General features: G+C 42.6%; 1 protein-coding gene across 1 annotated transcript in view; it reads left to right on the top strand.

The window, feature by feature from the left end:
* The window catches only part of GLS (glutaminase), a 618,398-nt gene that overhangs the window by 572,573 nt on the left and 23,177 nt on the right, over positions 1-22,648 (top strand). Inside the window, exon 16 of the mRNA XM_069733841.1 lies at positions 7,437-7,513. Coding sequence (XP_069589942.1) covers positions 7,437-7,513 — 77 coding nt within the window. The remainder of the gene's footprint in view (positions 1-7,436; positions 7,514-22,648) is intronic.

Here is a 22,648-nt window from a genome sequence, read left to right as displayed (position 1 = left end):
GCACATAGCTGGGCTTTGGACCTGGTGAGCCTGGTGTGTTGGATTCCTGGGAGTAGGAGTTCTGAAGAGCACATGGTGGGGCTTTTGACTTGCGGGTGGCCTGGGGTGTTGGACGAGGTCCTGAATAGCACCTGGACAGGTCACATGTGCGGTTCATGTGGGGAAGCTACCGTCCTTCGGTGGGTCTGGACTGACTAAGATATGCCGCCCAGGCAAGTTGGTGATCCCTGTGAGGCAGCTTTCCCGGAGGAGTGGACTGACAAGGAGTCAGCAGGTGGAGCAGGAGCTCCCGTCAGGTACCTATACAGACTGTTGGTGCTTGTAATGTTCTATGAACTGTGTGGTCTCCCACGGTGACTGAACGGAGTGAGGTTCGGCGTGTTTAGAGACCGCGACCCAGTGTCATATGCGCTGTATGTGACTTGGGACATTTGTGAAGTGTACGGCGTACGGACTCCCATGGTAACTGGACGAAGTGAGAGGTCCAGCATGTTTAGTGTCCATGAGTCAAAGCCGTAAATGAAGTGTTAAGATAGCTGCAAGTTAATATCACCAGTTGGTGCCTATTGTGTTTTATGGAACGTATAACATGAACTGTGCATAACCCAGTTTATGACAATTTAATAAACCGTATGGACTGTTTGGAAAAATCGTGCCTGACTACGTTAATCCCGTGCCAAGCGAGTGTCCCCCAATACACTTAGTGAGAGCAATCTTACTATATATATATATATATATATATATATATATATATATATATATATATATATAATTACTGTATATATATGTACAGCTATGCCAAAAATTGAGAGACCACTGCACGGTGTTATAAAAATCAGCTTCTCTACATCTCTGGCAGCTATTCCATTCCAGTGTCAGTTGAATTCCAACCAGAGTGCACCTCATTCTACTTAATGTGCTCTTGATTAGGACATTACCTGAACCAAATCTTATTTAACAAAGGAAAGTATAAAAAAAACACTGCTGTGGTGTTCATAATACTCTTACAATAGGACAAGCTGGATGGCAAAACAAGTACTAGTGTAATAGGAATGAAAAAATACTTACCAAAAGTAATAGGAATGAAAAAATAACTTTTAACCATGCCAAAGGAGTTGAAAAGAAAAGTCTTGAGTGAGGAAAAACAGGGCTCAATTCTAGCTTTACTAGCAGAGGGACACAGTGAGCATCATGTTGCCTCCATCATTAAAATTTCTAAGACGGCAGTCCATTACAACAAGGTCAAGCAGCAGACATTGGGGACAACAAAGCTACAGACCGGCAGAGGGTGAAAATGTCTTTCCACTGACCGGGATGACCGTCATCTTATTCAAATGTCACAAAATGCCGCAAAATGACATCAAGTGACCTACAAAAGGAATGGCAAATGGCAGCTGGGGTGAATTCCACAGCAAGAAGAGTTCGTAACAGGCTCCTAGAGGCAGGACTCAAGTCATGTAAAGCTAGACAAAAATATTTCATCAATGAGAAGCAAAGGAGAGCCAGGCTGAAGTTTGCCAAAGACCATAAGGATTGGACCATAGAGGACTGGAGTAAGGTAATCTTCTCTGATGAGTGTAATTTTCAGCTTTGCCCAACACCTAGTCGTCTAATGGTTAGACGGAGACCTGGAGAGGCGTACAAGCCACAGTGTCTTGCACCCACTGTGAAATTTGGTGGAGGATCGGTGATATGGGCATGCTTCAGCAAGACTGGAATTGAGCAGGTTAATCTTTGCGAATGAGTCAAGCCGCATACAAGGTTATCCTGGAAAAACAGTTGATTCCTTCTGCTCAGGCAATGTTCCCCAACTCTGATAACTGTTTTTTCCAGTAGGACAATGTGCCGAGCCACACAGCTAGGTCAATCAAGGTGTGGATGAAGGACCACCACATCAAATCCCTGTCATGGCCAGCCCAATCTCCAGACCTGAACCCCATTGAAAACCTCTGGAATATAATCAAGAGGAAGATGGATAGTCACAACTATCAAACAAAGAACTGCTTACATTTTTGTATCAGAAGTGGCATAAGGTCACCCAAAAGCAGTGTGAAAGACTGGTGGAAAGCGTGCCAAGACGCATGTAAGCTGTGATTAAAAATCATGGTTATTCTACAAAGTATTGATTTCTGAACTCTTCCTGAGTTAACCCCTTCATGACCGGGGGATTTTTCGTTTTTCCGTGTTCGTTTTTCGCTCCCCTCCTTCCCAGAGCCATAACTTTTTTATTTTTCTGTCAATTTGGCCATGTGAGGGCTTATTTTTTGCGGGACGAGTTGTACTTTTGAAAGACATCATTGGTTTTAGCATGTTGTGTACTAGAAAACGGGAAAAAAATTCCAAGTGCGGTGAAATTGCAAAAAAAGTGCAATCCCACATTGGTTTTTTGTTTGGCTTTTTTGCTGGGTTCACTAAATGCTAAAACTGACCTGACATTATGATTCTCCAGGTCATTACGAGTTCATAGACACCAAACATGACTAGGTTATTTTTTATCTAAGTGGTGAAAAAAAATTCCAAACTTTGCTAAAAAAAAAAAAAAAAAAATTGCGCCATTTTCCGATACTCGTAGCGTCTCCATTTTTCATCATCTGGGGTCGGTTGAGGGCTTATTTTTTGCGTGCCGAGATGACATTTTTAATGATAGCATTTTGGTGCAGATACGTTCTTTTGATCGCCCGTTATTGCATTTTAATGCAATGTCGCGGCGACCAAAAAAACGTAATTCTGGCGTTTCGAATTTTTTTCCCGCTACGCTGTTTAGCGATCAGGTTAATACTTTTTTTTAATTGATAGATCGGGCGATTCTGAGCGCGGCGATACCAAATATGCGTAGATTTGATATTTTTTTTATTGATTTATTTTGATTGGGGCGAAAGGGGGGTGATTTAACCCCTTCAAGTCGCGGCCCTTTTTCATTTTTGCGTGTTTGTTTTTCGCTTCCCTCCTTCCCAGAGCCATAACTTTTTTATTTTTCCGTCAATATGGTCATGTGAGGGCTTATTTTTTGCGGGACAAGTTGTACTTTTGAACGACACCATTGGTTTTACCATGTCTTTTACTAGAAAACGGGAAAAAAATTCCAAGTGCGGTGAAATTGCAAAAAAAGTGCAATCCCACACTTGTTTTTTGTTTGGCTTTTTTGCTAGGTTCACTAAATGCTAAAACTAACCTGCCATTATTATTCTCTAGGTCATTACGAGTTCATAGACACCTAACATGACTAGGTTATTTTTTATCTAAGTGGTGAAAAAAAATTCCAAACTTTGCTAAAAAAAAAAAAAAAAAAAAAAAGTGCCATTTTCCGATACCCGTAGCGTCTCCATTTTTCGTGATCTGGGGTCGCTTGAGGGCTTATTTTTTGCGTGCCGAGCTGATGTTTTTAATGATACCATTTTTGCGCAGATACGTTCTTTTGATCGCCCGTTATTGCATTTTAATGCAATGTCGCGGCGACCAAAAAAAGTAATTCTGGCGTTTCGGATTTTTTTCTCGCTACGCCGTTTAGCGATCAGGTTAATGCTTTTTTTTAATTGATAGATCGGGCGATTCTGAACACGGCGATACCAAATACGTGTAGGTTTGGTTCTTTTTTTATTGTTTTATTTAGGATGGGGCGAAAGGGGGGTGATTTAAACTTTTATATTTTTTATATTTTTTTTCATATTTTTAAAAACATTTTTTTTTTACTTGTGCCATGCTTCAATAGCCTCCATGGGAGGCTAGAAGCTGGCATAGCCTGATCGGCTCTGCTACATAGCAGCGATCATCAGATCGCTGCTATGTAGCAGAAATGCAGGTGTGCTGTGAGCGCCGACCACAGGGGGGCGCTCACAGCAGACCTGCATCAGTAACCATAGAGGTCTCAAGGACCTCTATGGTTACCTTCCTGATGCATCGCCGACCCCCGATCATGTGACGGGGGTCGGCGATGACGTCATATCCGGCCGCCCGGACGGATGCGGTAGTTAAATGCCGCTGTCTGTGTTTGACAGCGGCATTTAACAGGTTAATAGCGGCGGGTGAATAGCGATTTCACCCGCCGCTATTGCGCGCACATGTCAGCTGTACAAAACAGCTGACATGTCGCGACTTTGATGTGGGCTCACCGCCGGAGCCCACATCAAAGGGGGATTCACGGCATGCGCAGTACTAGTACGGCGCATGTCGTGAAGGGGTTAAACTTTTATGTTTTTTTTATTTTTTTCACATTTTTTTAAACTTTTTTTTTTAACTTTTGCCATGCTTCAATAGCCTCCATGAGAGGCTAGAAGCAGGCATAGCACGATCGGCTCTGCTACATAGCAGCGATCTGCTGATCGCTGCTATGTAGCAGAATTGCACGTGTGCTGTGAGCGCCGACCACAGGGTGGCGCTCACAGCGACGGGCAATCAGTAACCATAGAGGTCTCAAGGACCTCTATGGTTACCATTCACAAGCATCGCCGACCCCCGATCATGTGACGGGGGTCGGCGATGACGTCATTTCCGGCCGCCCGGCCGGAAGCGGTAGTTAAATGCCGCTGTCTGCGTTTGACAGCGGCATTTAACTAGTTAATAGGTGCGGGCAGATCGCGATTCTGCCCGCGCCTATTACGGGCACATGTCAGCTGTTCAAAACAGCTGACATGTCCCGGCTTTGGTGCGGGCTCACCGCGGAGCCCTGCATCAAAGCAGGGGAGCCGGCATCGGACGGTATAGTACGTCCGATGCCGGTAAGGGGTTATAGCATTGGTATAGTTCTTTCTAAATGATTATGAACTTGTTTTTTTTTTCTTCAGTATTTGTGGTCTGCAAGCAATGCATTTTTTTGTTATTTTGACCCTTTCTCATTTTCAGGGTATAAATACAAAATGTATTGCTTGGAACTTCAGAGACATGTTGTCAGAAGTTTCTAGAATAAAAGAACAATTTACATTTTACTCAAAAATATACCTATAAAGAGAAAAATCAGAGAAACTGAAAATTTTGCAGTGGTCTCTTAATTTTTGCCAAAGCTGTATATATATACATTAGCCTCTCGGCAATAATGCATAAATATGCAATGGAAGAACACCTTTGATTAATATCTGTACATAGTGAAATTAAAACAATAGCAAATGTTCCATGTGAACCAGCATGTATTCTAAAGTGCTTCTATTTACCTTTAGCCTTTATAATAACCAGTAGGGCAGAAAGAATCATGATGTGCGTTTCACTATGACTCCAGTTTCATCTTGAGGTTAGTAAGTTCTACTCTTAGGGCATCTAAATATTATCCCTGATTGTCAGATACTGGACAGGCGATCCACGTGCACATCACTGTTCTGATGCTGCAATGCTGTGGGACCGGCGCACAGTGTACATGTCATTGAGGCTCATGACCATGTAGGTCACATGGCCAATAACCACGGAGACACGTTACTGGATGAGCACTGTCCTTCAGCGCCGGAGCAGTGCATACTCAGTGTGTACTCACACCAGACTGAGCGGACTTCTTAAGTGGTAAGTATATAGAGGTAAATACGTGACTGGATCTTCCATTTGAAAAGGAAAATAATCATGTGATTACTAAATTGTTAATAGATGGCCAAAAAATCTGTTTATAAATTGTAACAGACTGTCACCCCAGCCTGTTTTTATAAACCATACTGTAATTAGACCTACATTAGCATTCTTTGTCCTGCATCTGGTGGAGGCATGTTTGTCATCAACTAACCAAACATGTGGCTTATTGTCCTACATCTCTTGGATTCGGCTCCCTTGTTGGGAGAGATTCATACACTTACCCCCTTAAACATAGCTCAAAGGATGATGAATGTTCCAGAAACCCTGTCTCAGCCTCTCTGCAGGGGGCATCTCCAATACACAAACATGGAACAGTGGTGAACCTTCCCCGAAGTGGCTGGCCGACCGACCAAAATTACCCCAAGAGCGCAGCAACGAGTCATCCAAGAGGTCAAAAAACACCCCACAACAACATCCAAAGATCTGCAGGAATCATTTGCCTCAGTTAAGGACAGTGTTCATGACTCCACCATAAGAAAGAAACTGGGCAAAAATGTCATGCATGGCAGACTTCCAAGACGAAAAAGACTGCTGATCAAAAAGAACATAAAGGATTGTCTCAGTTTTGCCAGAAAACATCTTGATGATCGCTAAGACATTTAGGAGAATACTCTGTGGACTGACATGACAAAAGTTTAAGTTTTTAGAAGGCGTATGTCCCATTACATCTGGTGTAAAAGTAGCATTTTAGAAAATGAAAATCACACAACAGTAAAATCTGGTGGTAGTGGGATGGTCTGGGGCTGTTTTTCTGCTTCAGGATCTGGAAGACTTGCCTGTGGTAAATGGAAAGATGAGCTCTGCTGTCTACTAAAAAATCCTGAAAGACAATGTCTGGCCATCTGTTTGTGACATCCAGCTGAAGCACACTTGGGATATGCAGCAAGACAAGTTTCTAAACACACGAACAAGTCCACCTTTGAATGGCGTAAGGAAAACAAGATTAAAACTTTGGTGAAGACTAGTAAAATTCCTGACTTTAATCCAATTGAGATGCTGTGGCATGACCTTAAAAAGACTGTTCGTACTCGGAAACTCTCCAATGTGGCTGAATTACAACAATTTTGCAAAGATTAGTGGGCCAAAATTCCTCCAGAGTGTTGCAAATGACTCACTGCCAGTTATCGCAAACGCTTGATTACAGTTGTTGCTGCTATGGGTGGCCCAACCAGTTATTAGTTTTAGGGGGCAATCACTTTTTCACACAGGGCCCTGTAGGTTTGGATTCCAGGCTGCCTCTGGGGATGCATTATACTATACAGGCTGCCTATGGGGACAGTAATAGGGACACATAAGGTAGCAGCGGCTCAGCATTGGGGTATCTTAAGGATAAGTTTGTGCAGGTTGGGAATAGATGGTGATGTGCTGAAAATATGAGACGTGAAATGTGTCTTTGTTGTATTCTCTGTAGCCGAGTCCTGGCTGAAAGAAGTTGTCATGTAGGTCTGGGCCAGATGGAAAAGATATGGAAAATGAATGATTCCATCAGAAAGAACGTCCTCTGTAAGTCACCATCTGCAACTGTGCTGTGATCTTGTATATATTCTGTAGGACTGGTAACTACCACTGACCATATGGTGGTAATATCTATGTTGGTCTTTATATAGAGATTATTTTCAGCAACAGTGCTGTCATCTGCTGAGGTTCTCCTCCAGTATTAGGGTGCGTCACTAAGTTGTAATCAATGTTACCTGGTTAGGGGCCCACTCAGAACCTTCGCCCCCCCTCCCCCCGAACCAAAACCCTTGCTACGCCTCTGAGCCACATATGTAAAAAAGGCAAACTTAATGCAGCCCCAAATTAATCCAGATCTTAGATGACATTTTAACCCCGAATAGGCTGAAACTGCAGATCAGACCTCAAACTTGACTATTGCTTTTGTTCGCTAGGTTTGCCCTGTCAGCAATGGACATGGAACAACGTGACTATGACTCGCGCACGGCATTGCATGTCGCATCTGCGGAGGGTAAGTTATGTTATTTGTATTACTATGTATCTTTGAGAACATAAATGAGGCACATACTGTATCGAGAGTCATTTTATTAACATTTTTACAGGATGTGAATGAACTGACAAAATTAAAGCTCATTTGAAGAATTTTAGTTAGAGGGGATGGCCAGTTAAGAGAAGTTATCACCCCCCGCTTCACCGCTCTCCATTTATTCTCCATTTTAACGTGGAAGTACGTGAAGTACCCATTCTGACGGTCAGTGGTGGCCCCAGCGGTTAGACCTCCACCAACCTATATATTGATAGCTGAGAACTCTTCTTCTGCTTACAACCCCTTTAAGTGTTTTGTATAGAGGTGACAGGCAGTACAGAGTGCTAAACATCAGAGCCATAAACCATACTGCCTGGCCTGGATTTTATACCTAGGGCTAGGAGAGCAACCTGAATCTTTGCTGCTACTTAAAGCTAATAAAATCCGATATTTTGCACATGTAATAGAACTGCAGACATTTTTTGTGCGTGTCGCTTTTTACGTGATGCCTTGAAGATAAGGGGGAAGAGAGACCTGCGAGCACACATAATACATTTGGAACTTTTTAACTGCCTATTTTGTTACTACACGTCGTGCAATTATTGAACTCAGCTGAAGTATTGGGTATAAGCCTAGTGATTGGCTGCAGCAGTTACGGGTGTGTACTTGTGAGGTCACTGCTGCAGTCTGTCAGCAAAGACGGGGGGCAGCCGGGGAGAGGCTCTGCTTAACCTGTAGTAGGTGAATAAAGTTACATATTTTATGTATCCATGTCTAAAGACCAAAAAGCTTTTATTGGAGAACCCTCTTAACGAGGACCTTTCACCAAATATTATTCTTATTCCTTTTTTTGACACTGGCCAATGATGAAAGTGCTGATCTTGTGCTGTGTGGAGCAGGTGTGCTTGGACGGCCTGGAGTGAGGCCTTTCTCCTTGTGGCGTACCTTCACGCCTTTTCTGCACAGCACACAATCTGAGAATTTGTTTCTTCATGGAAATCCAAGTACTGAAGGTCTAACGTAGATCAAAACATTCGATTTCTGAATTGCACCATTAAAGCTTTGTCTCTTCTACTTCATAAGGAGTGCCGGATGTTTTTCTCTTATTTTATACAGGTTGGTACCCTTCTCGTGCATCCACAGACTGAGTGACGTATATCCTTTACACCACAGCTCACCAATCATAATTAGGCAACAACAGAGTTTGGAAGGAAGAACACCCCCCCACCCAAAAAAAAAAGCTTAGAGCAGGCTCCGTGTGAGCCATGTATTGACAATAAATCTTCTGTCCTCACTGCAGCATGAATACATGAGCTTCAGCACAGCAGACATGTGTGATTAAATGACCACTGTTACCTCACATCTCCAGCAGTCAGTGTGGGGGGAGGGGCAGTCTGCAGAGTTGGGTCACATTATAAACACTTTTAGTAGCTCTCCTTTCATAGTGCTGACAGCTCTGCCAATCATAAGCAGGCATCAACATACAAGGGGGAAAACATGCTCCCCCCCACATAGCTTAGAACAGGCTCTGTGTGAAGCATATTGATAATCTGCTCTCTACATAAAAAATAGTGATTACATGTACTGGAACACACCAGACCTGAATATTATTCAGCAGTCAGTGTGAGGGTAGGTGCTGTACAACAGAGTTGAGAGCACTACACTTGCTTTGGCAATGCTAGTGTGTAGTTGGTCCTGACAATAAAGCTAATAGATTATGAATTTGATAGGAGAGCTTCTAGAAGTATTTGCAATGAGACTCAGCTTCTACAGTTTCGCCCCACCCCCATACTGACTGCCATAGATGAGAGCTGAAAGCTATCAGTTAATCCAGGGCCGGACTGGGACTAAAATTCAGCCCTGGCATTTGAAGTTACACAGGCCCACTTGTCACATGGTGACTGTATAATATCTTTGTACACTTGTAGGTTACAAGAAGTGAGGGGAGTGTAACACGACTATATAACATATAATCACAGCTGTATCCAGCATTACAGCTCAGTCCTATTTATTGCTTTTAGTTGCAGTACCAAGAAAAGCCGCTACTTTACCTACATAACTGGATCTTGTAGATAATGAAGGGATTGAGACGACCAAAAGCTATGGAACCTCATTCTGATGCTCCATAAACTTTGCCTACAGCCACTTTTGGTTCCGCTGCGCAGCACGAGACCTGGTGACTCTGAAGAGCTGTGACATCAGTAACGTCACCGCTCTTCAGATATTCCGGGTCTTGCACTGAGCTCGGCGACTGTGAAGAGCAGTATTGTTACTACTGTCACCGCTCTTCAGAGTCGCTGGGTCTCGCCAGGTTTGGGCTAGTAGTGGGGGTGTCTGATAGACACCTCTCCATTACTTACACCAGGGATTGATAGCAGCTGACATTACGCAGCTGACATCAACCCTAAAAATCATTACACATACCAGAATTAAATGCTCTGGCGGCTGGGAAAAGCAGTAGAGTTAGAGCTATTCACAGGCGCCGGGTGCTAACTACAACTGTCATCATCCTTGCCTGGTCTCCCTGCGAAGCATTTCTGCTGTATTTACATGCGCTGATCTCAGGCCACTAAAAGACTGTGATCGACAATAGTGAAGTCGTTCGCTTGTTTCCCGGCCTCTTTACACCAACTGAGAAAGAATGAAGGGAACAGAACAATCACAATTAGATCAATCTGTCCCCATACAGTATCATGTTATCAGCAGCACATCTACAGTTTACACCGGCGATGTGCTGCTGAGAACAAGGATTTCTGTTCCCACATAAACAATCCAATCACTCGATGAATAGGCAGCATTTTGCTTGTTTAGTATAATACACCTCATAGTCCTCCATATATTATAATGTGCACCTCAGTCCTCCATATAGTATAATACGTTCCTCAGTCCTCCATATAGTATAATACACTCCTCAGTCCTCCATATAATACACTCCTCAGTCCTCCATATAGTATTATACACTCCACATAGTCCTCCATATATTAAAATACACTGCAATTCCTCCATATAGTATAATATGCTCCTCAGTCCTCCAAATAATATAATACATTCCTCAGTACTCCAAATAGTATAAAACATTCCTCAAAGTGCTCCATATAGTATAATGCCCCGCCATTGTCATCCATGAAGTACAATTCACTTCCCATAGTATAATGCACCCCATAGTTCTTCATATAGAATGTATTCCCATAGTCCTCGATACAGTATAATGCAGCCCACATATAGTATAAAGATGCCACCCCAGAGTATAATGCAGCCACCCCACAGAATATATTGTAGCCCTCTGAGTATAATGTAACCCCCCAGAGAATATAATACAGCCCCCTCATATAGTATAATGTAGCCCCTGCACATATAATATATGGTAGCCCCCTCATAGAGCATAATGCAGCCCCCCATAGAATATAATGTAGCCCCTCTATAGAATATAAAGCACCACATAGAATGTAATACAGCCCTCCCCCATAGAATGTAATGCAGCCAGCCTCCATAGAATGTAATGCAGCCAGCCCCCATAGAATGTAATGCAGCCAGCCACCCACAGAATGTAATGCAGCCAGCCCCCATAGAATGTAATGCAGCCACCCATAGAATGTAATGCAGCCAGCCACCATAGAATGTAATGCAGCCAGCCCCCATAGAATGTAATGCAGCCAGCCCCCATAGAATGTAATGCAGCCAGCCCCCATAGAATGTAATGCAGCCAGCCCCCATAGAATGTAATGCAGCCAGCCCCCATAGAATGTAATGCAGCCAGCCCCCATAGAATGTAATGCAGCCAGCCCCCATAGAATGTAATGCAGCCAGCCCCCATAGAATGTAATGCAGCCAGCCCCCATAGAATGTAATGCAGCACAGCCCCCATAGAATGTAATGCAGCACAGCCCCCAAAGAATGTAATACAGCACAGCCCCCATAGAATGTAATGCAGCCAGCCCCCATAGAATGTAATGCAGCACAGCCCCCATAGAATGTAATGCAGCCAGCCACCCATAGAATGTAATGCAGCACAGCCCCAATAGAATGTAATACAGCACAGCCCCCATAGAATGTAATGCAGCACAGCCCCCCATAGAATGTAATGCAGCACAGCCCCCATAGAATGTAATGCAGCACAGCCCCCATAGAATGTAATGCAGCACAGCCCCCATAGAATGTAATGCCGCAAAGCCCCCATAGAATGTAATGCAGCACAGCCCCCATAGAATGTAATGCAGCACAACCCCCATAGAATGTAATGCAGCACAGCCCCCATAGAATGTAATACAGCCAGCCCCCATAGAATGTAATACAGCACAGCCCCCATAGAATTTAATACAGCACAGCCCCCATAGAATTTAATACAGCACAGCCCCCATAGAATGTAATACAGCACAGCCCCATAGAATGTAATACAGCCAGCCCCCATAGAATGTAATACAGCACAGCCCCCATAGAATGTAATACAGCACAGCCCCCCTAGAATTTAATACAGCACAGCCCCCATAGAATGTAATGCAGCCAGCCCCATAGAATGTAATGCAGCCAGCCCCCATAGAATGTAATGCAGCCAGCCCCCATAGAATGTAATACAGCACAGCCCCCATAGAATGTAATGCAGCACAGCCCCCCATAGAATGTAATACAGCACAGCCCCATAGAATGTAATGCAGCCCCCCAATAGCCCCACAATCCAGTTATTACTCAGTGATAAATTTAAAAAAAAAACACTCACCTCTCCTCGTGCCCAGCGCTGCTCCTGGCTCCGGTCTCAGCAGCTGCAGTCTGCCCGGTCACACAGCAGGTGCGCGATGATATGACATCATCGCGCACCCGCAGTGTCAGCGCCAGGCAGAGCGGGGAATGATGGGAGAGGGAGCGTCAGCAGACGCTTTCTCCTCCATCATTGCATTCAACTGTACCGGCGCTATGACGCTGTTAGGGTATGTGCACACGTCAGGATTGCATCAGGATTTTGTCAGGATTTTGTCAGGATTTTTCATCAGTATTTGTAGCCAAAACCAGGAGTGGAACAATTAGAGGAAAAGTATAATAGAAACATGTCACCACTTCTGTATTTATCACCCACTCCTGGTTTTGGCTACAAATACTGATGAAAAATCCTGACAAAATCCTGACAAAATCCTGACGTGTGCACATACCCTTATAGTTGAATGCAGCGGCCCTGGCGGGGGGGTAAGTCGTCGGCGGCTTGGGGTGAGTCGGGGGGGGAGTCAGCGCTGGCGAGCGGCCCACGACTGCCATCAGCCCTTCTAGCATTTGCCAGAACTGCCAGATGGCCAGTCCGGCCCTGAGTTAATCACACTCGCATCTGCTGAGCTCCAGCACCTCACCTCACTGCAGTGAGAAGAGCAAGACTGTTTATCAATACATGTCTCATTGAGCCTGTTCTAAGCTATTGTGGGTGCATGCTGTTCTTTCTCCATTGTGTTGCTGCCTATGATTGGTCAGGGTCAGAAAGAGGAAGAAGTACATGCCCCCAATGAAATTTGTCTGATAATGCCAGAGCCTCTCACCAAGCCAAATCAGTTCTCATGCTTCGCACTGACGAGAGCCAACAGCCCGAAACACCGTGTCTGCGAATTGAGATACTGATTCGGCTTTAATCCTAAGTCATATTGCACAACTCGTTAGAGGGTTGATTGTGACTTGTAGGATCACTACTTCCAACAGGTGGCGCTATAGAGTTAAGTCCTCTTTTTCTCAGAAGAGGCAATTTGCACACTTGGACTCGGCAAGTTTAACTGTTGAGGTGTGTCAGGATTCCCCTGACCGCTGCCTCCAATTTGTCACGATTCACACCGTGACCGTCACCCCTACGTCACGGGTTGGGGTGACTTTAGGCCAACAGACGGCTATCACATGTGCAGGGGGCTTATTTTAGTTATCCCTCCACTGCTAACAATGTGATGAGAAAACACACACAAGGCTATTGACCTCTTAGTTTACAGCAGGGGCTTATTCTAGGTATCCCACTGCTTTCCATATACCACAAACTGCAGGGATTTATGTATATCCCGCTTACAGTTCCACTTAACACTTGCAGCTCTCTGGCGCCCCCCTTTCTCTCAGGTCAGATTAGGTACTGCACCCTGGGTAATTAGTCGCCAGAAAGGCTGCCTGCTATGTACTGGCTATTGGGCACGCTGCAGCGATGCGATAAACTACTCCCACTCAGTCAGGAACAATAATTATCAACTCCGCAGTCGCTTCAGCATTACCCAAAAGTCAGCACACTATCGCTGCCACCAGCTTCGATTAAACGGGTCTGAAGCTAACCCAACACAACAGTAGCGTATTTCCCTTCAAGAGACGTAGGGTACGTTTAAAGCATGGAGAATGAACTAACATATAATATTATATCCCATAAAAAATTAGGCAGTGCTTTATCAAAAATATTTTATAAAGATGTTACAAATGAGACAATTGCAAATATGTACAAGGGTAATTATGAAATAAACAGGGATTAAATGAGAAAAAGTAACACTCACATGTTCAAAGCATGGCCGGCAACCAGGCTAGTGCAGTTTTCCATACGTCCCAGTTCATGGGACGTGCTCAGCTCTTCCAGGAAAAGAAGAAGCAAGCAAGCAAGCAGGAAGAAGAAGAGTGAGCTGAGAGCCTGCCACAAACTTAAGACCTGCAGCTAGTGACATCACAGAAAGGCTGGCTTATCCAGACCCTCCTCTCTCTACATTCTACCTAAACTTTAAACTATTTTCTCTAATTTCTATAACTTCGCTACAAAACATGTCATAGTCATAACAAACCCATCATTCATCTCGGATTAACGTGGGCATTCTAATGAGATCAAATATGTCCTATCTGGGATACATATTTACAGAGAAATCCCTACTTCTTTACCAGATGGAGTTAGAAGTTCATGTTTACAGCGGTTGACAGCTCCGCCGAGTGACGTTAAGGAATATATATTTTTCCTATTTCTAGCTTAAATCGTTTGCCTAATATCTTACAAACACTAAACAAAGAATCTTTCATGGATCCTAAAAGTTTCTAGTTCACTTATAGCTGGACAAGAGCTTACACAGGAAATGCCTGTCGTTGATACTTCTGCTCTCCGAGCTAGAGGTAATAAACTCTTCTTCCCCCATCTACATTGGCAAAGCAGCTCTTGGCTGAGTGAAAGGGAAGGGGGGCTTGTTAGCCCACAGCCTTGAGCAAGAGAAGCTACTTATATGATATTTCATACCATATCGTGACAAGGTGCCATATACTAATAGCTAATACCTCCGCAACGGAGAGACAAAAGTTAGAACACAAACATGTTATGCAGCTCTGCAGTGCCTTATACATCGTGTCAGGTTCAACATGTAACATTCTGGACTACTCTCATCTCTGGTTGTTGTTCCTGGCCAGATCTTCAAACTTTGATATACCTGGCTGTAATAGTGTAGCCAGCCATTTATTCATGCTGCCCACAGTTTGGGTAGCATGAGCCAGCTAACAGGTTCCCTTTAAAGGGAATCTGTAAGATCAACCCTCCTAAGGCTGGTTTCACATTTGAGGTTTTTTTTTTGCCTTTTTGCGCAAAAAACGCAAAAAAAGCATGCGTTTTTTTCCCTATACTTAACATTAAAAACACATGCGTTTTTTGCATGCGTTTTGACGCGTTTTGACAACGCATGCATTTTTTCTCTGCATGCGCTGTGTTGCAGAAATGCAACATGTAGTAATTTTAGCAGCGTTTTTTTGCGGCAAAAAAAAGTATTGATGTCTATGTAAACGCATACGTTTTTAAGCACATGCGTTTGCATGCGTTTTTAAACACATGCGTTTTTATAGAAAAACACAAGAATACACACTGAAAAGCCACCCCCCAACCCTAACCCTAACCCCAGGGATCCTAACCCTAACCCTAAGGGTTAGGATCCCTAGGGTTAGGGTCCCTAGGGTTAGGGTCCCTAGGGTTAGGGTTAGGGTCCCTAGGGTTAGGGTTAGGGTCCCTAGGGTTAGGGTCCCTAGGGTTAGAGTTTGTGTTAGAGTTGGTTAGGGTTAGAGTTTGTGTTAGAGTTTGGGTTAGGGTTAGGGTCCCTAGGGTTAGGGTCCCTAGGGTTAGGGTTAGAGTTTGTGTTAGAGTTTGTGTTAGAGTTTGTGTTAGAGTTTGTGTTAGAGTTTGTGTTAGAGTTTGTGTTAGAGTTTGTGTTAGAGTTTGTGTTAGAGTTTGTGTTAGAGTTTGTGTTAGAGTTTGTGTTTGGGTTAGAGTTTGGGTTTGCGTTACAGTTTGGGTTAGGGTTAGAGTTTGGGTTAGGGTTAGAGTTTGTGTTTTAGGGTTAGGGCTAGAGTTTGTGTTAGGGTTAGAGTTTTTGTTAGAGTTTGTGTTAGAGTTTGTGTTAGAGTTTGGGTTAGAGTTTGGGTTAGGGTTAGAGTTTGTTTTAGGGTTAGAGTTTGTGTTTTAGGGTTAGGGTCCCTAGGGTTAGAGTTTGGGTTAGAGTTTGGGTTAGAGTTTGTGTTAGAGTTTGGGTTAGAGTTTGGGTTAGAGTTTGGGTTAGGGTTAGAGTTTGTGTTTTAGGGTTAGAGTTTGTGTTTTAGGGTTAGGGTCCCTAGAGTTAGAGTTTGTGTTAGAGTTTGTGTTAGAGTTTGTGTTAGAGTTTGTGTTAGGGTTAGGGTTAGAGTTTGGGTTAGGGTTAGAGTTTGTGTTTTAGGGTTAGAGTTTGTGTTTTAGGGTTATAGTTTGTGTTTTAGGGTTAGGGTTAGGGTCCCTAGGGTTAGAGTTTGTGTTAGAGTTTGTGTTAGAGTTTGTGTTAGAGTTTGTGTTAGAGTTTGGGTTAGAGTTTGGGTTAGGGTTAGAGTTTGGGTTAGGGTTAGAGTTTGTGTTTTAGGGTTAGAGTTTGTGTTTTAGGGTTAGAGTTTGTGTTTTAGGGTTAGGGTTAGGGTCCCTAGGGTTAGAGTTTGTGTTAGAGTTTGTGTTAGAGTTTGGGTTAGGGTTAGAGTTTGGGTTTTAGGGTTAGGGTCCCTAGGGTTAGGGTTAGAGTTTGTGTTAGAGTTTGTGTTAGGGTTTGGGTTACAGTTTGGGTTAGGGTTAGAGTTTGGGTTAGGGTTAGAGTTTGTGTTTTAGGGTTAGGGCTAGAGTTTGTGTTTGGGTTAGAGTTTGGGTTAGGGTTAGAGTTTGTGTTTTAGGGTTAGGGCTAGAGTTTGTGTTAGGGTTAGAGTTTGTGTTAGAGTTTGTGTTAGGGTTTGGGTTACAGTTTGGGTTAGGGTTAGAGTTTGGGTTAGGGTTAGAGTTTGTGTTTTAGGGTTAGGGCTAGAGTTTGTGTTAGAGTTTGTGTTAGAGTTTGTGTTAGAGTTTGTGTTAGAGTTTGTGTTAGAGTTTGTGTTAGAGTTTGGGTTTGGGTTACAGTTTGGGTTAGGGTTAGAGTTTGGGTTAGGGTTAGAGTTTGTGTTTTAGGGTTAGGGCTAGAGTTTGTGTTTGGGTTAGAGTTTGGGTTAGGGTTAGAGTTTGGGTTAGGGTTAGAGTTTGGGTTAGGGTTAGAGTTTGGGTTAGGGTTAGAGTTTGGGTTAGGGTTAGAGTTTGGGTTAGGGTTAGAGTTTGGGTTAGGGTTAGAGTTTGGGTTAGGGTTAGAGTTTGGGTTAGGGTTAGAGTTTGGGTTAGGGTTAGAGTTTGGGTTAGGGTTAGAGTTTGGGTTAGGGTTAGAGTTTGGGTTAGGGTTAGAGTTTGTGTTTTAGGGTTAGGGCTAGAGTTTGTGTTAGGGTTAGAGTTTGTGTTAGAGTTTGTGTTAGAGTTTGTGTTAGGGTTAGAGTTTGTGTGTTAGGGTTAGAGTTTGGGTTAGGGTTAGAGTTTGTGTTAGGGTTAGAGTTTGTGTTTTAGGGTTAGGGCTAGAGTTTGTGTTTGGGTTAGAGTTTGGGTTAGGGTTAGAGTTTGGGTTAGGGTTAGAGTTTGGGTTAGGGTTAGAGTTTGGGTTAGGGTTAGAGTTTGGGTTAGGGTTAGAGTTTGGGTTAGGGTTAGAGTTTGGGTTAGGGTTAGAGTTTGGGTTAGGGTTAGAGTTTGGGTTAGGGTTAGAGTTTGGGTTAGGGTTAGAGTTTGTGTTTTAGGGTTAGGGCTAGAGTTTGTGTTAGGGTTAGAGTTTGTGTTAGAGTTTGTGTTAGAGTTTGTGTTAGGGTTAAAGTTTGTGTGTTAGGGTTAGAGTTTGGGTTAGGGTTAGAGTTTGTGTTTTAGGGTTAGGGCTAGAGTTTGTGTTAGGGTTAGAGTTTGTGTTAGAGTTTGTGTTTTAGGGTTAGGGTTAGAGTTTGTGTTAGGGTTAGAGTTTGGGTTAGGGTTAGAGTTTGGGTTAGGGTTAGAGTTAGGAGTTTGTGTTTGGGTTAGAGTTTTGTGTTTTAGGGTTAGGGCTAGAGTTTGTGTTTGGGTTAGAGTTTGGGTTAGGGTGGGTTAGGGTTAGAGTTTGGGTTAGGGTTAGAGTTTGTGTTAGGGTTAGAGTTTGGGTTAGGGTTAGAGTTTGGGTTAGGGTTAGAGTTTGGGTTAGGGTTAGAGTTTGGGTTAGGGTTAGAGTTTGGGTTAGGGTTAGAGTTTGTGTTTTAGGGTTAGGGCTAGAGTTTGTGTTAGGGTTAGAGTTTGTGTTAGAGTTTGTGTTAGAGTTTGTGTTAGGGTTAGAGTTTGTGTGTTAGGGTTAGAGTTTGGGTTAGGGTTAGAGTTTGTGTTAGGGTTAGAGTTTGTGTTTTAGGGTTAGGGCTAGAGTTTGTGTTAGGGTTAGAGTTTGTGTTAGAGTTTGTGTTTTAGGGTTAGGGTTAGAGTTTGGGTTAGGGTTAGAGTTTGGGTTAGGGTTAGAGTTTGGGTTAGGGTTAGAGTTTGGGTTAGGGTTAGAGTTTGGGTTAGGGTTAGAGTTTGTGTTTTAGGGTTAGGGCTAGAGTTTGTGTTAGGGTTAGAGTTTGTGTTAGAGTTTGTGTTTTAGGGTTAGGGTTAGAGTTTGTGTTAGGGTTAGAGTTTGGGTTAGGGTTAGAGTTTGGGTTAGGGTTAGAGTTTGTGTTTTAGGGTTAGGGCTAGAGTTTGTGTTAGGGTTAGAGTTTGTGTTAGAGTTTGTGTTAGGGTTTGGGTTTACAGTTTGGGTTAGGGTTAGAGTTTGGGTTAGGGTTAGAGTTTGTGTTTTAGGGTTAGGGCTAGAGTTTGTGTTAGGGTTAGAGTTTGTGTTAGAGTTTGTGTTAGAGTTTGTGTTAGAGTTTGTGTTAGAGTTTGTGTTAGAGTTTGTGTTAGAGTTTGTGTTAGAGTTTGTGTTAGGGTTTGGGTTAGGGTTAGGGTTAGAGTTTGGGTTAGGGTTAGAGTTTGTGTTTTAGGGTTAGGGTCCCTAGAGTTAGAGTTTGTGTTAGAGTTTGTGTTAGAGTTTGTGTTAGAGTTTGTGTTAGAGTTTGTGTTAGAGTTTGTGTTAGAGATTGTGTTAGAGATTGTGTTAGAGTTTGTGTTAGAGTTTGTGTTAGAGTTTGTGTTAGAGTTTGTGTTAGAGTTTGTGTTAGAGTTTGTGTTAGAGTTTGTGTTAGAGTTTGTGTTAGGGTTAGAGTTTGGGTTAGGGTTAGAGTTTGTTTTAGGGTTAGAGTTTGTGTTTTAGGGTTAGGGTCCCTAGGGTTAGAGTTTGTGTTAGAGTTTGTGTTAGAGTTTGGGTTAGGGTTACAGTTTGTGTTTTAGGGTTAGGGCTAGAGTTTGTGTTAGGGTTAGAGTTTGTGTTAGAGTTTGTGTTAGAGTTTGTGTTAGAGTTTGTGTTAGAGTTTGTGTTAGAGTTTGTGTTAGAGTTTGTGTTAGAGTTTGTGTTAGAGTTTGTGTTAGGGTTAGAGTTTGGGTTAGGGTTAGAGTTTGGGTTAGAGTTTGTGTTTTAGGGTTAGGGTTAGAGTTTGTGTTAGGGTTAGAGTTTGTGTTAGAGTTTGTGTTAGGGTTAGAGTTTGGGTTAGGGTTAGAGTTTGGGTTAGGGTTAGAGTTTGGGTTAGGGTTAGAGTTTGGGTTAGGGTTAGAGTTTGTGTTTTAGGGTTAGGGCTAGAGTTTGTGTTAGGGTTAGAGTTTGTGTTAGAGTTTGTGTTTTAGGGTTAGGGCTAGAGTTTGGGTTAGGGCTAGAGTTTGGGTTAGGGTTAGAGTTTGGGTTAGGGTTAGAGTTTGGGTTAGGGTTAGAATTTGTGTTTTAGGGTTAGGGCTAGAGTTTGTGTTAGAGTTTGGGTTAGAGTTTGTGTTAGAGTTTGTGTTAGAGTTTGTGTTAGAGTTTGTGTTAGAGTTTGTGTTAGAGTTTGTGTTAGAGTTTGTGTTAGAGTTTGTGTTAGAGTTTGTGTTAGAGTTTGTGTTAGAGTTTGTGTTAGAGTTTGTGTTAGAGTTTGTGTTAGAGTTTGTGTTAGAGTTTGTGTTAGAGTTTGTGTTAGAGTTTGTGTTAGAGTTTGTGTTAGAGTTTGTGTTTTAGGGTTAGGGTTAGAGTTTGTGTTAGGGTTAGAGTTTGTGTTAGAGTTTGTGTTAGAGTTTGTGTTAGAGTTTGTGTTAGGGTTAGAGTTTGGGTTAGGGTTAGAGTTTGGGTTAGAGTTTGTGTTTTAGGGTTAGGGTTAGAGTTTGTGTTAGGGTTAGAGTTTGTGTTAGAGTTTGTGTTAGGGTTAGAGTTTGGGTTAGGGTTAGAGTTTGGGTTAGGGTTAGAGTTTGGGTTAGGGTTAGAGTTTGGGTTAGAGTTTGTGTTAGAGTTTGTGTTAGGGTTAGAGTTTGGGTTAGGGTTAGAGTTTGGGTTAGAGTTTGTGTTTTAGGGTTAGGGTTAGAGTTTGTGTTAGGGTTAGAGTTTGTGTTAGAGTTTGTGTTAGACTTTGTGTTAGAGTTTGTGTTAGAGTTTGTGTTAGAGTTTGTGTTAGAGTTTGTGTTAGAGTTTGTGTTAGGGTTAGGGTTAGAGTTTGTGTTAGGGTTAGAGTTTGTGTTAGAGTTTGTGTTAGGGTTAGAGTTTGGGTTAGGGTTAGAGTTTGGGTTAGGGTTAGAGTTTGGGTTAGGGTTAGAGTTTGTGTTTTAGGGTTAGGGTTAGAGTTTGTGTTAGGGTTAGAGTTTGTGTTAGAGTTTGTGTTAGAGTTTGTGTTAGAGTTTGTGTTAGGGTTAGAGTTTGGGTTAGGGTTAGAGTTTGGGTTAGAGTTTGTGTTTTAGGGTTAGGGTTAGAGTTTGTGTTAGGGTTAGAGTTTGTGTTAGAGTTTGTGTTAGACTTTGTGTTAGAGTTTGTGTTAGAGTTTGTGTTAGAGTTTGTGTTAGAGTTTGTGTTAGAGTTTGTGTTAGGGTTAGGGTTAGAGTTTGTGTTAGGGTTAGAGTTTGTGTTAGAGTTTGTGTTAGGGTTAGAGTTTGGGTTAGGGTTAGAGTTTGGGTTAGGGTTAGAATTTGGGTTAGGGTTAGAGTTTGGGTTAGGGTTAGAGTTTGGGTTAGGGTTAGAGTTTGTGTTTTAGGGTTAGGGCTAGAGTTTGGGTTAGGGCTAGAGTTTGGGTTAGGGTTAGAGTTTGGGTTAGGGTTAGAGTTTGGGTTAGGGTTAGAGTTTGGGTTAGGGTTAGAGTTTGTGTTTTAGGGTTAGGGCTAGAGTTTGTGTTAGGGTTAGAGTTTGTTTTAGGGTTAGAGTTTGTGTTTTAGGGTTAGGGTCCCTAGGGTTAGAGTTTGTGTTAGAGTTTGTGTTAGAGTTTGGGTTAGGGTTACAGTTTGTGTTTTAGGGTTAGGGCTAGAGTTTGTGTTAGGGTTAGAGTTTGTGTTAGAGTTTGTGTTAGAGTTTGTGTTAGAGTTTGTGTTAGAGTTTGTGTTAGAGTTTGTGTTAGAGTTTGTGTTAGAGTTTGTGTTAGAGTTTGTGTTAGAGTTTGTGTTAGGGTTAGAGTTTGGGTTAGGGTTAGAGTTTGGGTTAGAGTTTGTGTTTTAGGGTTAGGGTTAGAGTTTGTGTTAGGGTTAGAGTTTGTGTTAGAGTTTGTGTTAGGGTTAGAGTTTGGGTTAGGGTTAGAGTTTGGGTTAGGGTTAGAGTTTGGGTTAGGGTTAGAGTTTGGGTTAGGGTTAGAGTTTGTGTTTTAGGGTTAGGGCTAGAGTTTGTGTTAGGGTTAGAGTTTGTGTTAGAGTTTGTGTTTTAGGGTTAGGGCTAGAGTTTGGGTTAGGGCTAGAGTTTGGGTTAGGGTTAGAGTTTGGGTTAGGGTTAGAGTTTGGGTTAGGGTTAGAATTTGTGTTTTAGGGTTAGGGCTAGAGTTTGTGTTAGAGTTTGGGTTAGAGTTTGTGTTAGAGTTTGTGTTAGAGTTTGTGTTAGAGTTTGTGTTAGAGTTTGTGTTAGAGTTTGTGTTAGAGTTTGTGTTAGAGTTTGTGTTAGAGTTTGTGTTAGAGTTTGTGTTAGAGTTTGTGTTAGAGTTTGTGTTAGAGTTTGTGTTAGAGTTTGTGTTAGAGTTTGTGTTTTAGGGTTAGGGTTAGAGTTTGTGTTAGGGTTAGAGTTTGTGTTAGAGTTTGTGTTAGAGTTTGTGTTAGAGTTTGTGTTAGGGTTAGGGTTAGAGTTTGGGTTAGGGTTAGAGTTTGGGTTAGAGTTTGTGTTTTAGGGTTAGGGTTAGAGTTTGTGTTAGGGTTAGAGTTTGTGTTAGAGTTTGTGTTAGGGTTAGAGTTTGGGTTAGGGTTAGAGTTTGGGTTAGGGTTAGAGTTTGGGTTAGGGTTAGAGTTTGGGTTAGAGTTTGTGTTAGAGTTTGTGTTAGGGTTAGAGTTTGGGTTAGGGTTAGAGTTTGGGTTAGAGTTTGTGTTTTAGGGTTAGGGTTAGAGTTTGTGTTAGGGTTAGAGTTTGTGTTAGAGTTTGTGTTAGACTTTGTGTTAGAGTTTGTGTTAGAGTTTGTGTTAGAGTTTGTGTTAGAGTTTGTGTTAGAGTTTGTGTTAGGGTTAGGGTTAGAGTTTGTGTTAGGGTTAGAGTTTGTGTTAGAGTTTGTGTTAGGGTTAGAGTTTGGGTTAGGGTTAGAGTTTGGGTTAGGGTTAGAGTTTGGGTTAGGGTTAGAGTTTGTGTTTTAGGGTTAGGGTTAGAGTTTGTGTTAGGGTTAGAGTTTGTGTTAGAGTTTGTGTTAGAGTTTGTGTTAGAGTTTGTGTTAGGGTTAGAGTTTGGGTTAGGGTTAGAGTTTGGGTTAGAGTTTGTGTTTTAGGGTTAGGGTTAGAGTTTGTGTTAGGGTTAGAGTTTGTGTTAGAGTTTG

This window comes from Ranitomeya imitator, chromosome 7 (assembly GCF_032444005.1).
Source record: "Ranitomeya imitator isolate aRanImi1 chromosome 7, aRanImi1.pri, whole genome shotgun sequence".
NCBI classification, from domain to species: domain Eukaryota; kingdom Metazoa; phylum Chordata; class Amphibia; order Anura; family Dendrobatidae; genus Ranitomeya; species Ranitomeya imitator.
Note: the sequence above shows the minus strand (reverse complement) of the source record. Positions and strands in the feature narration are given on the sequence as shown.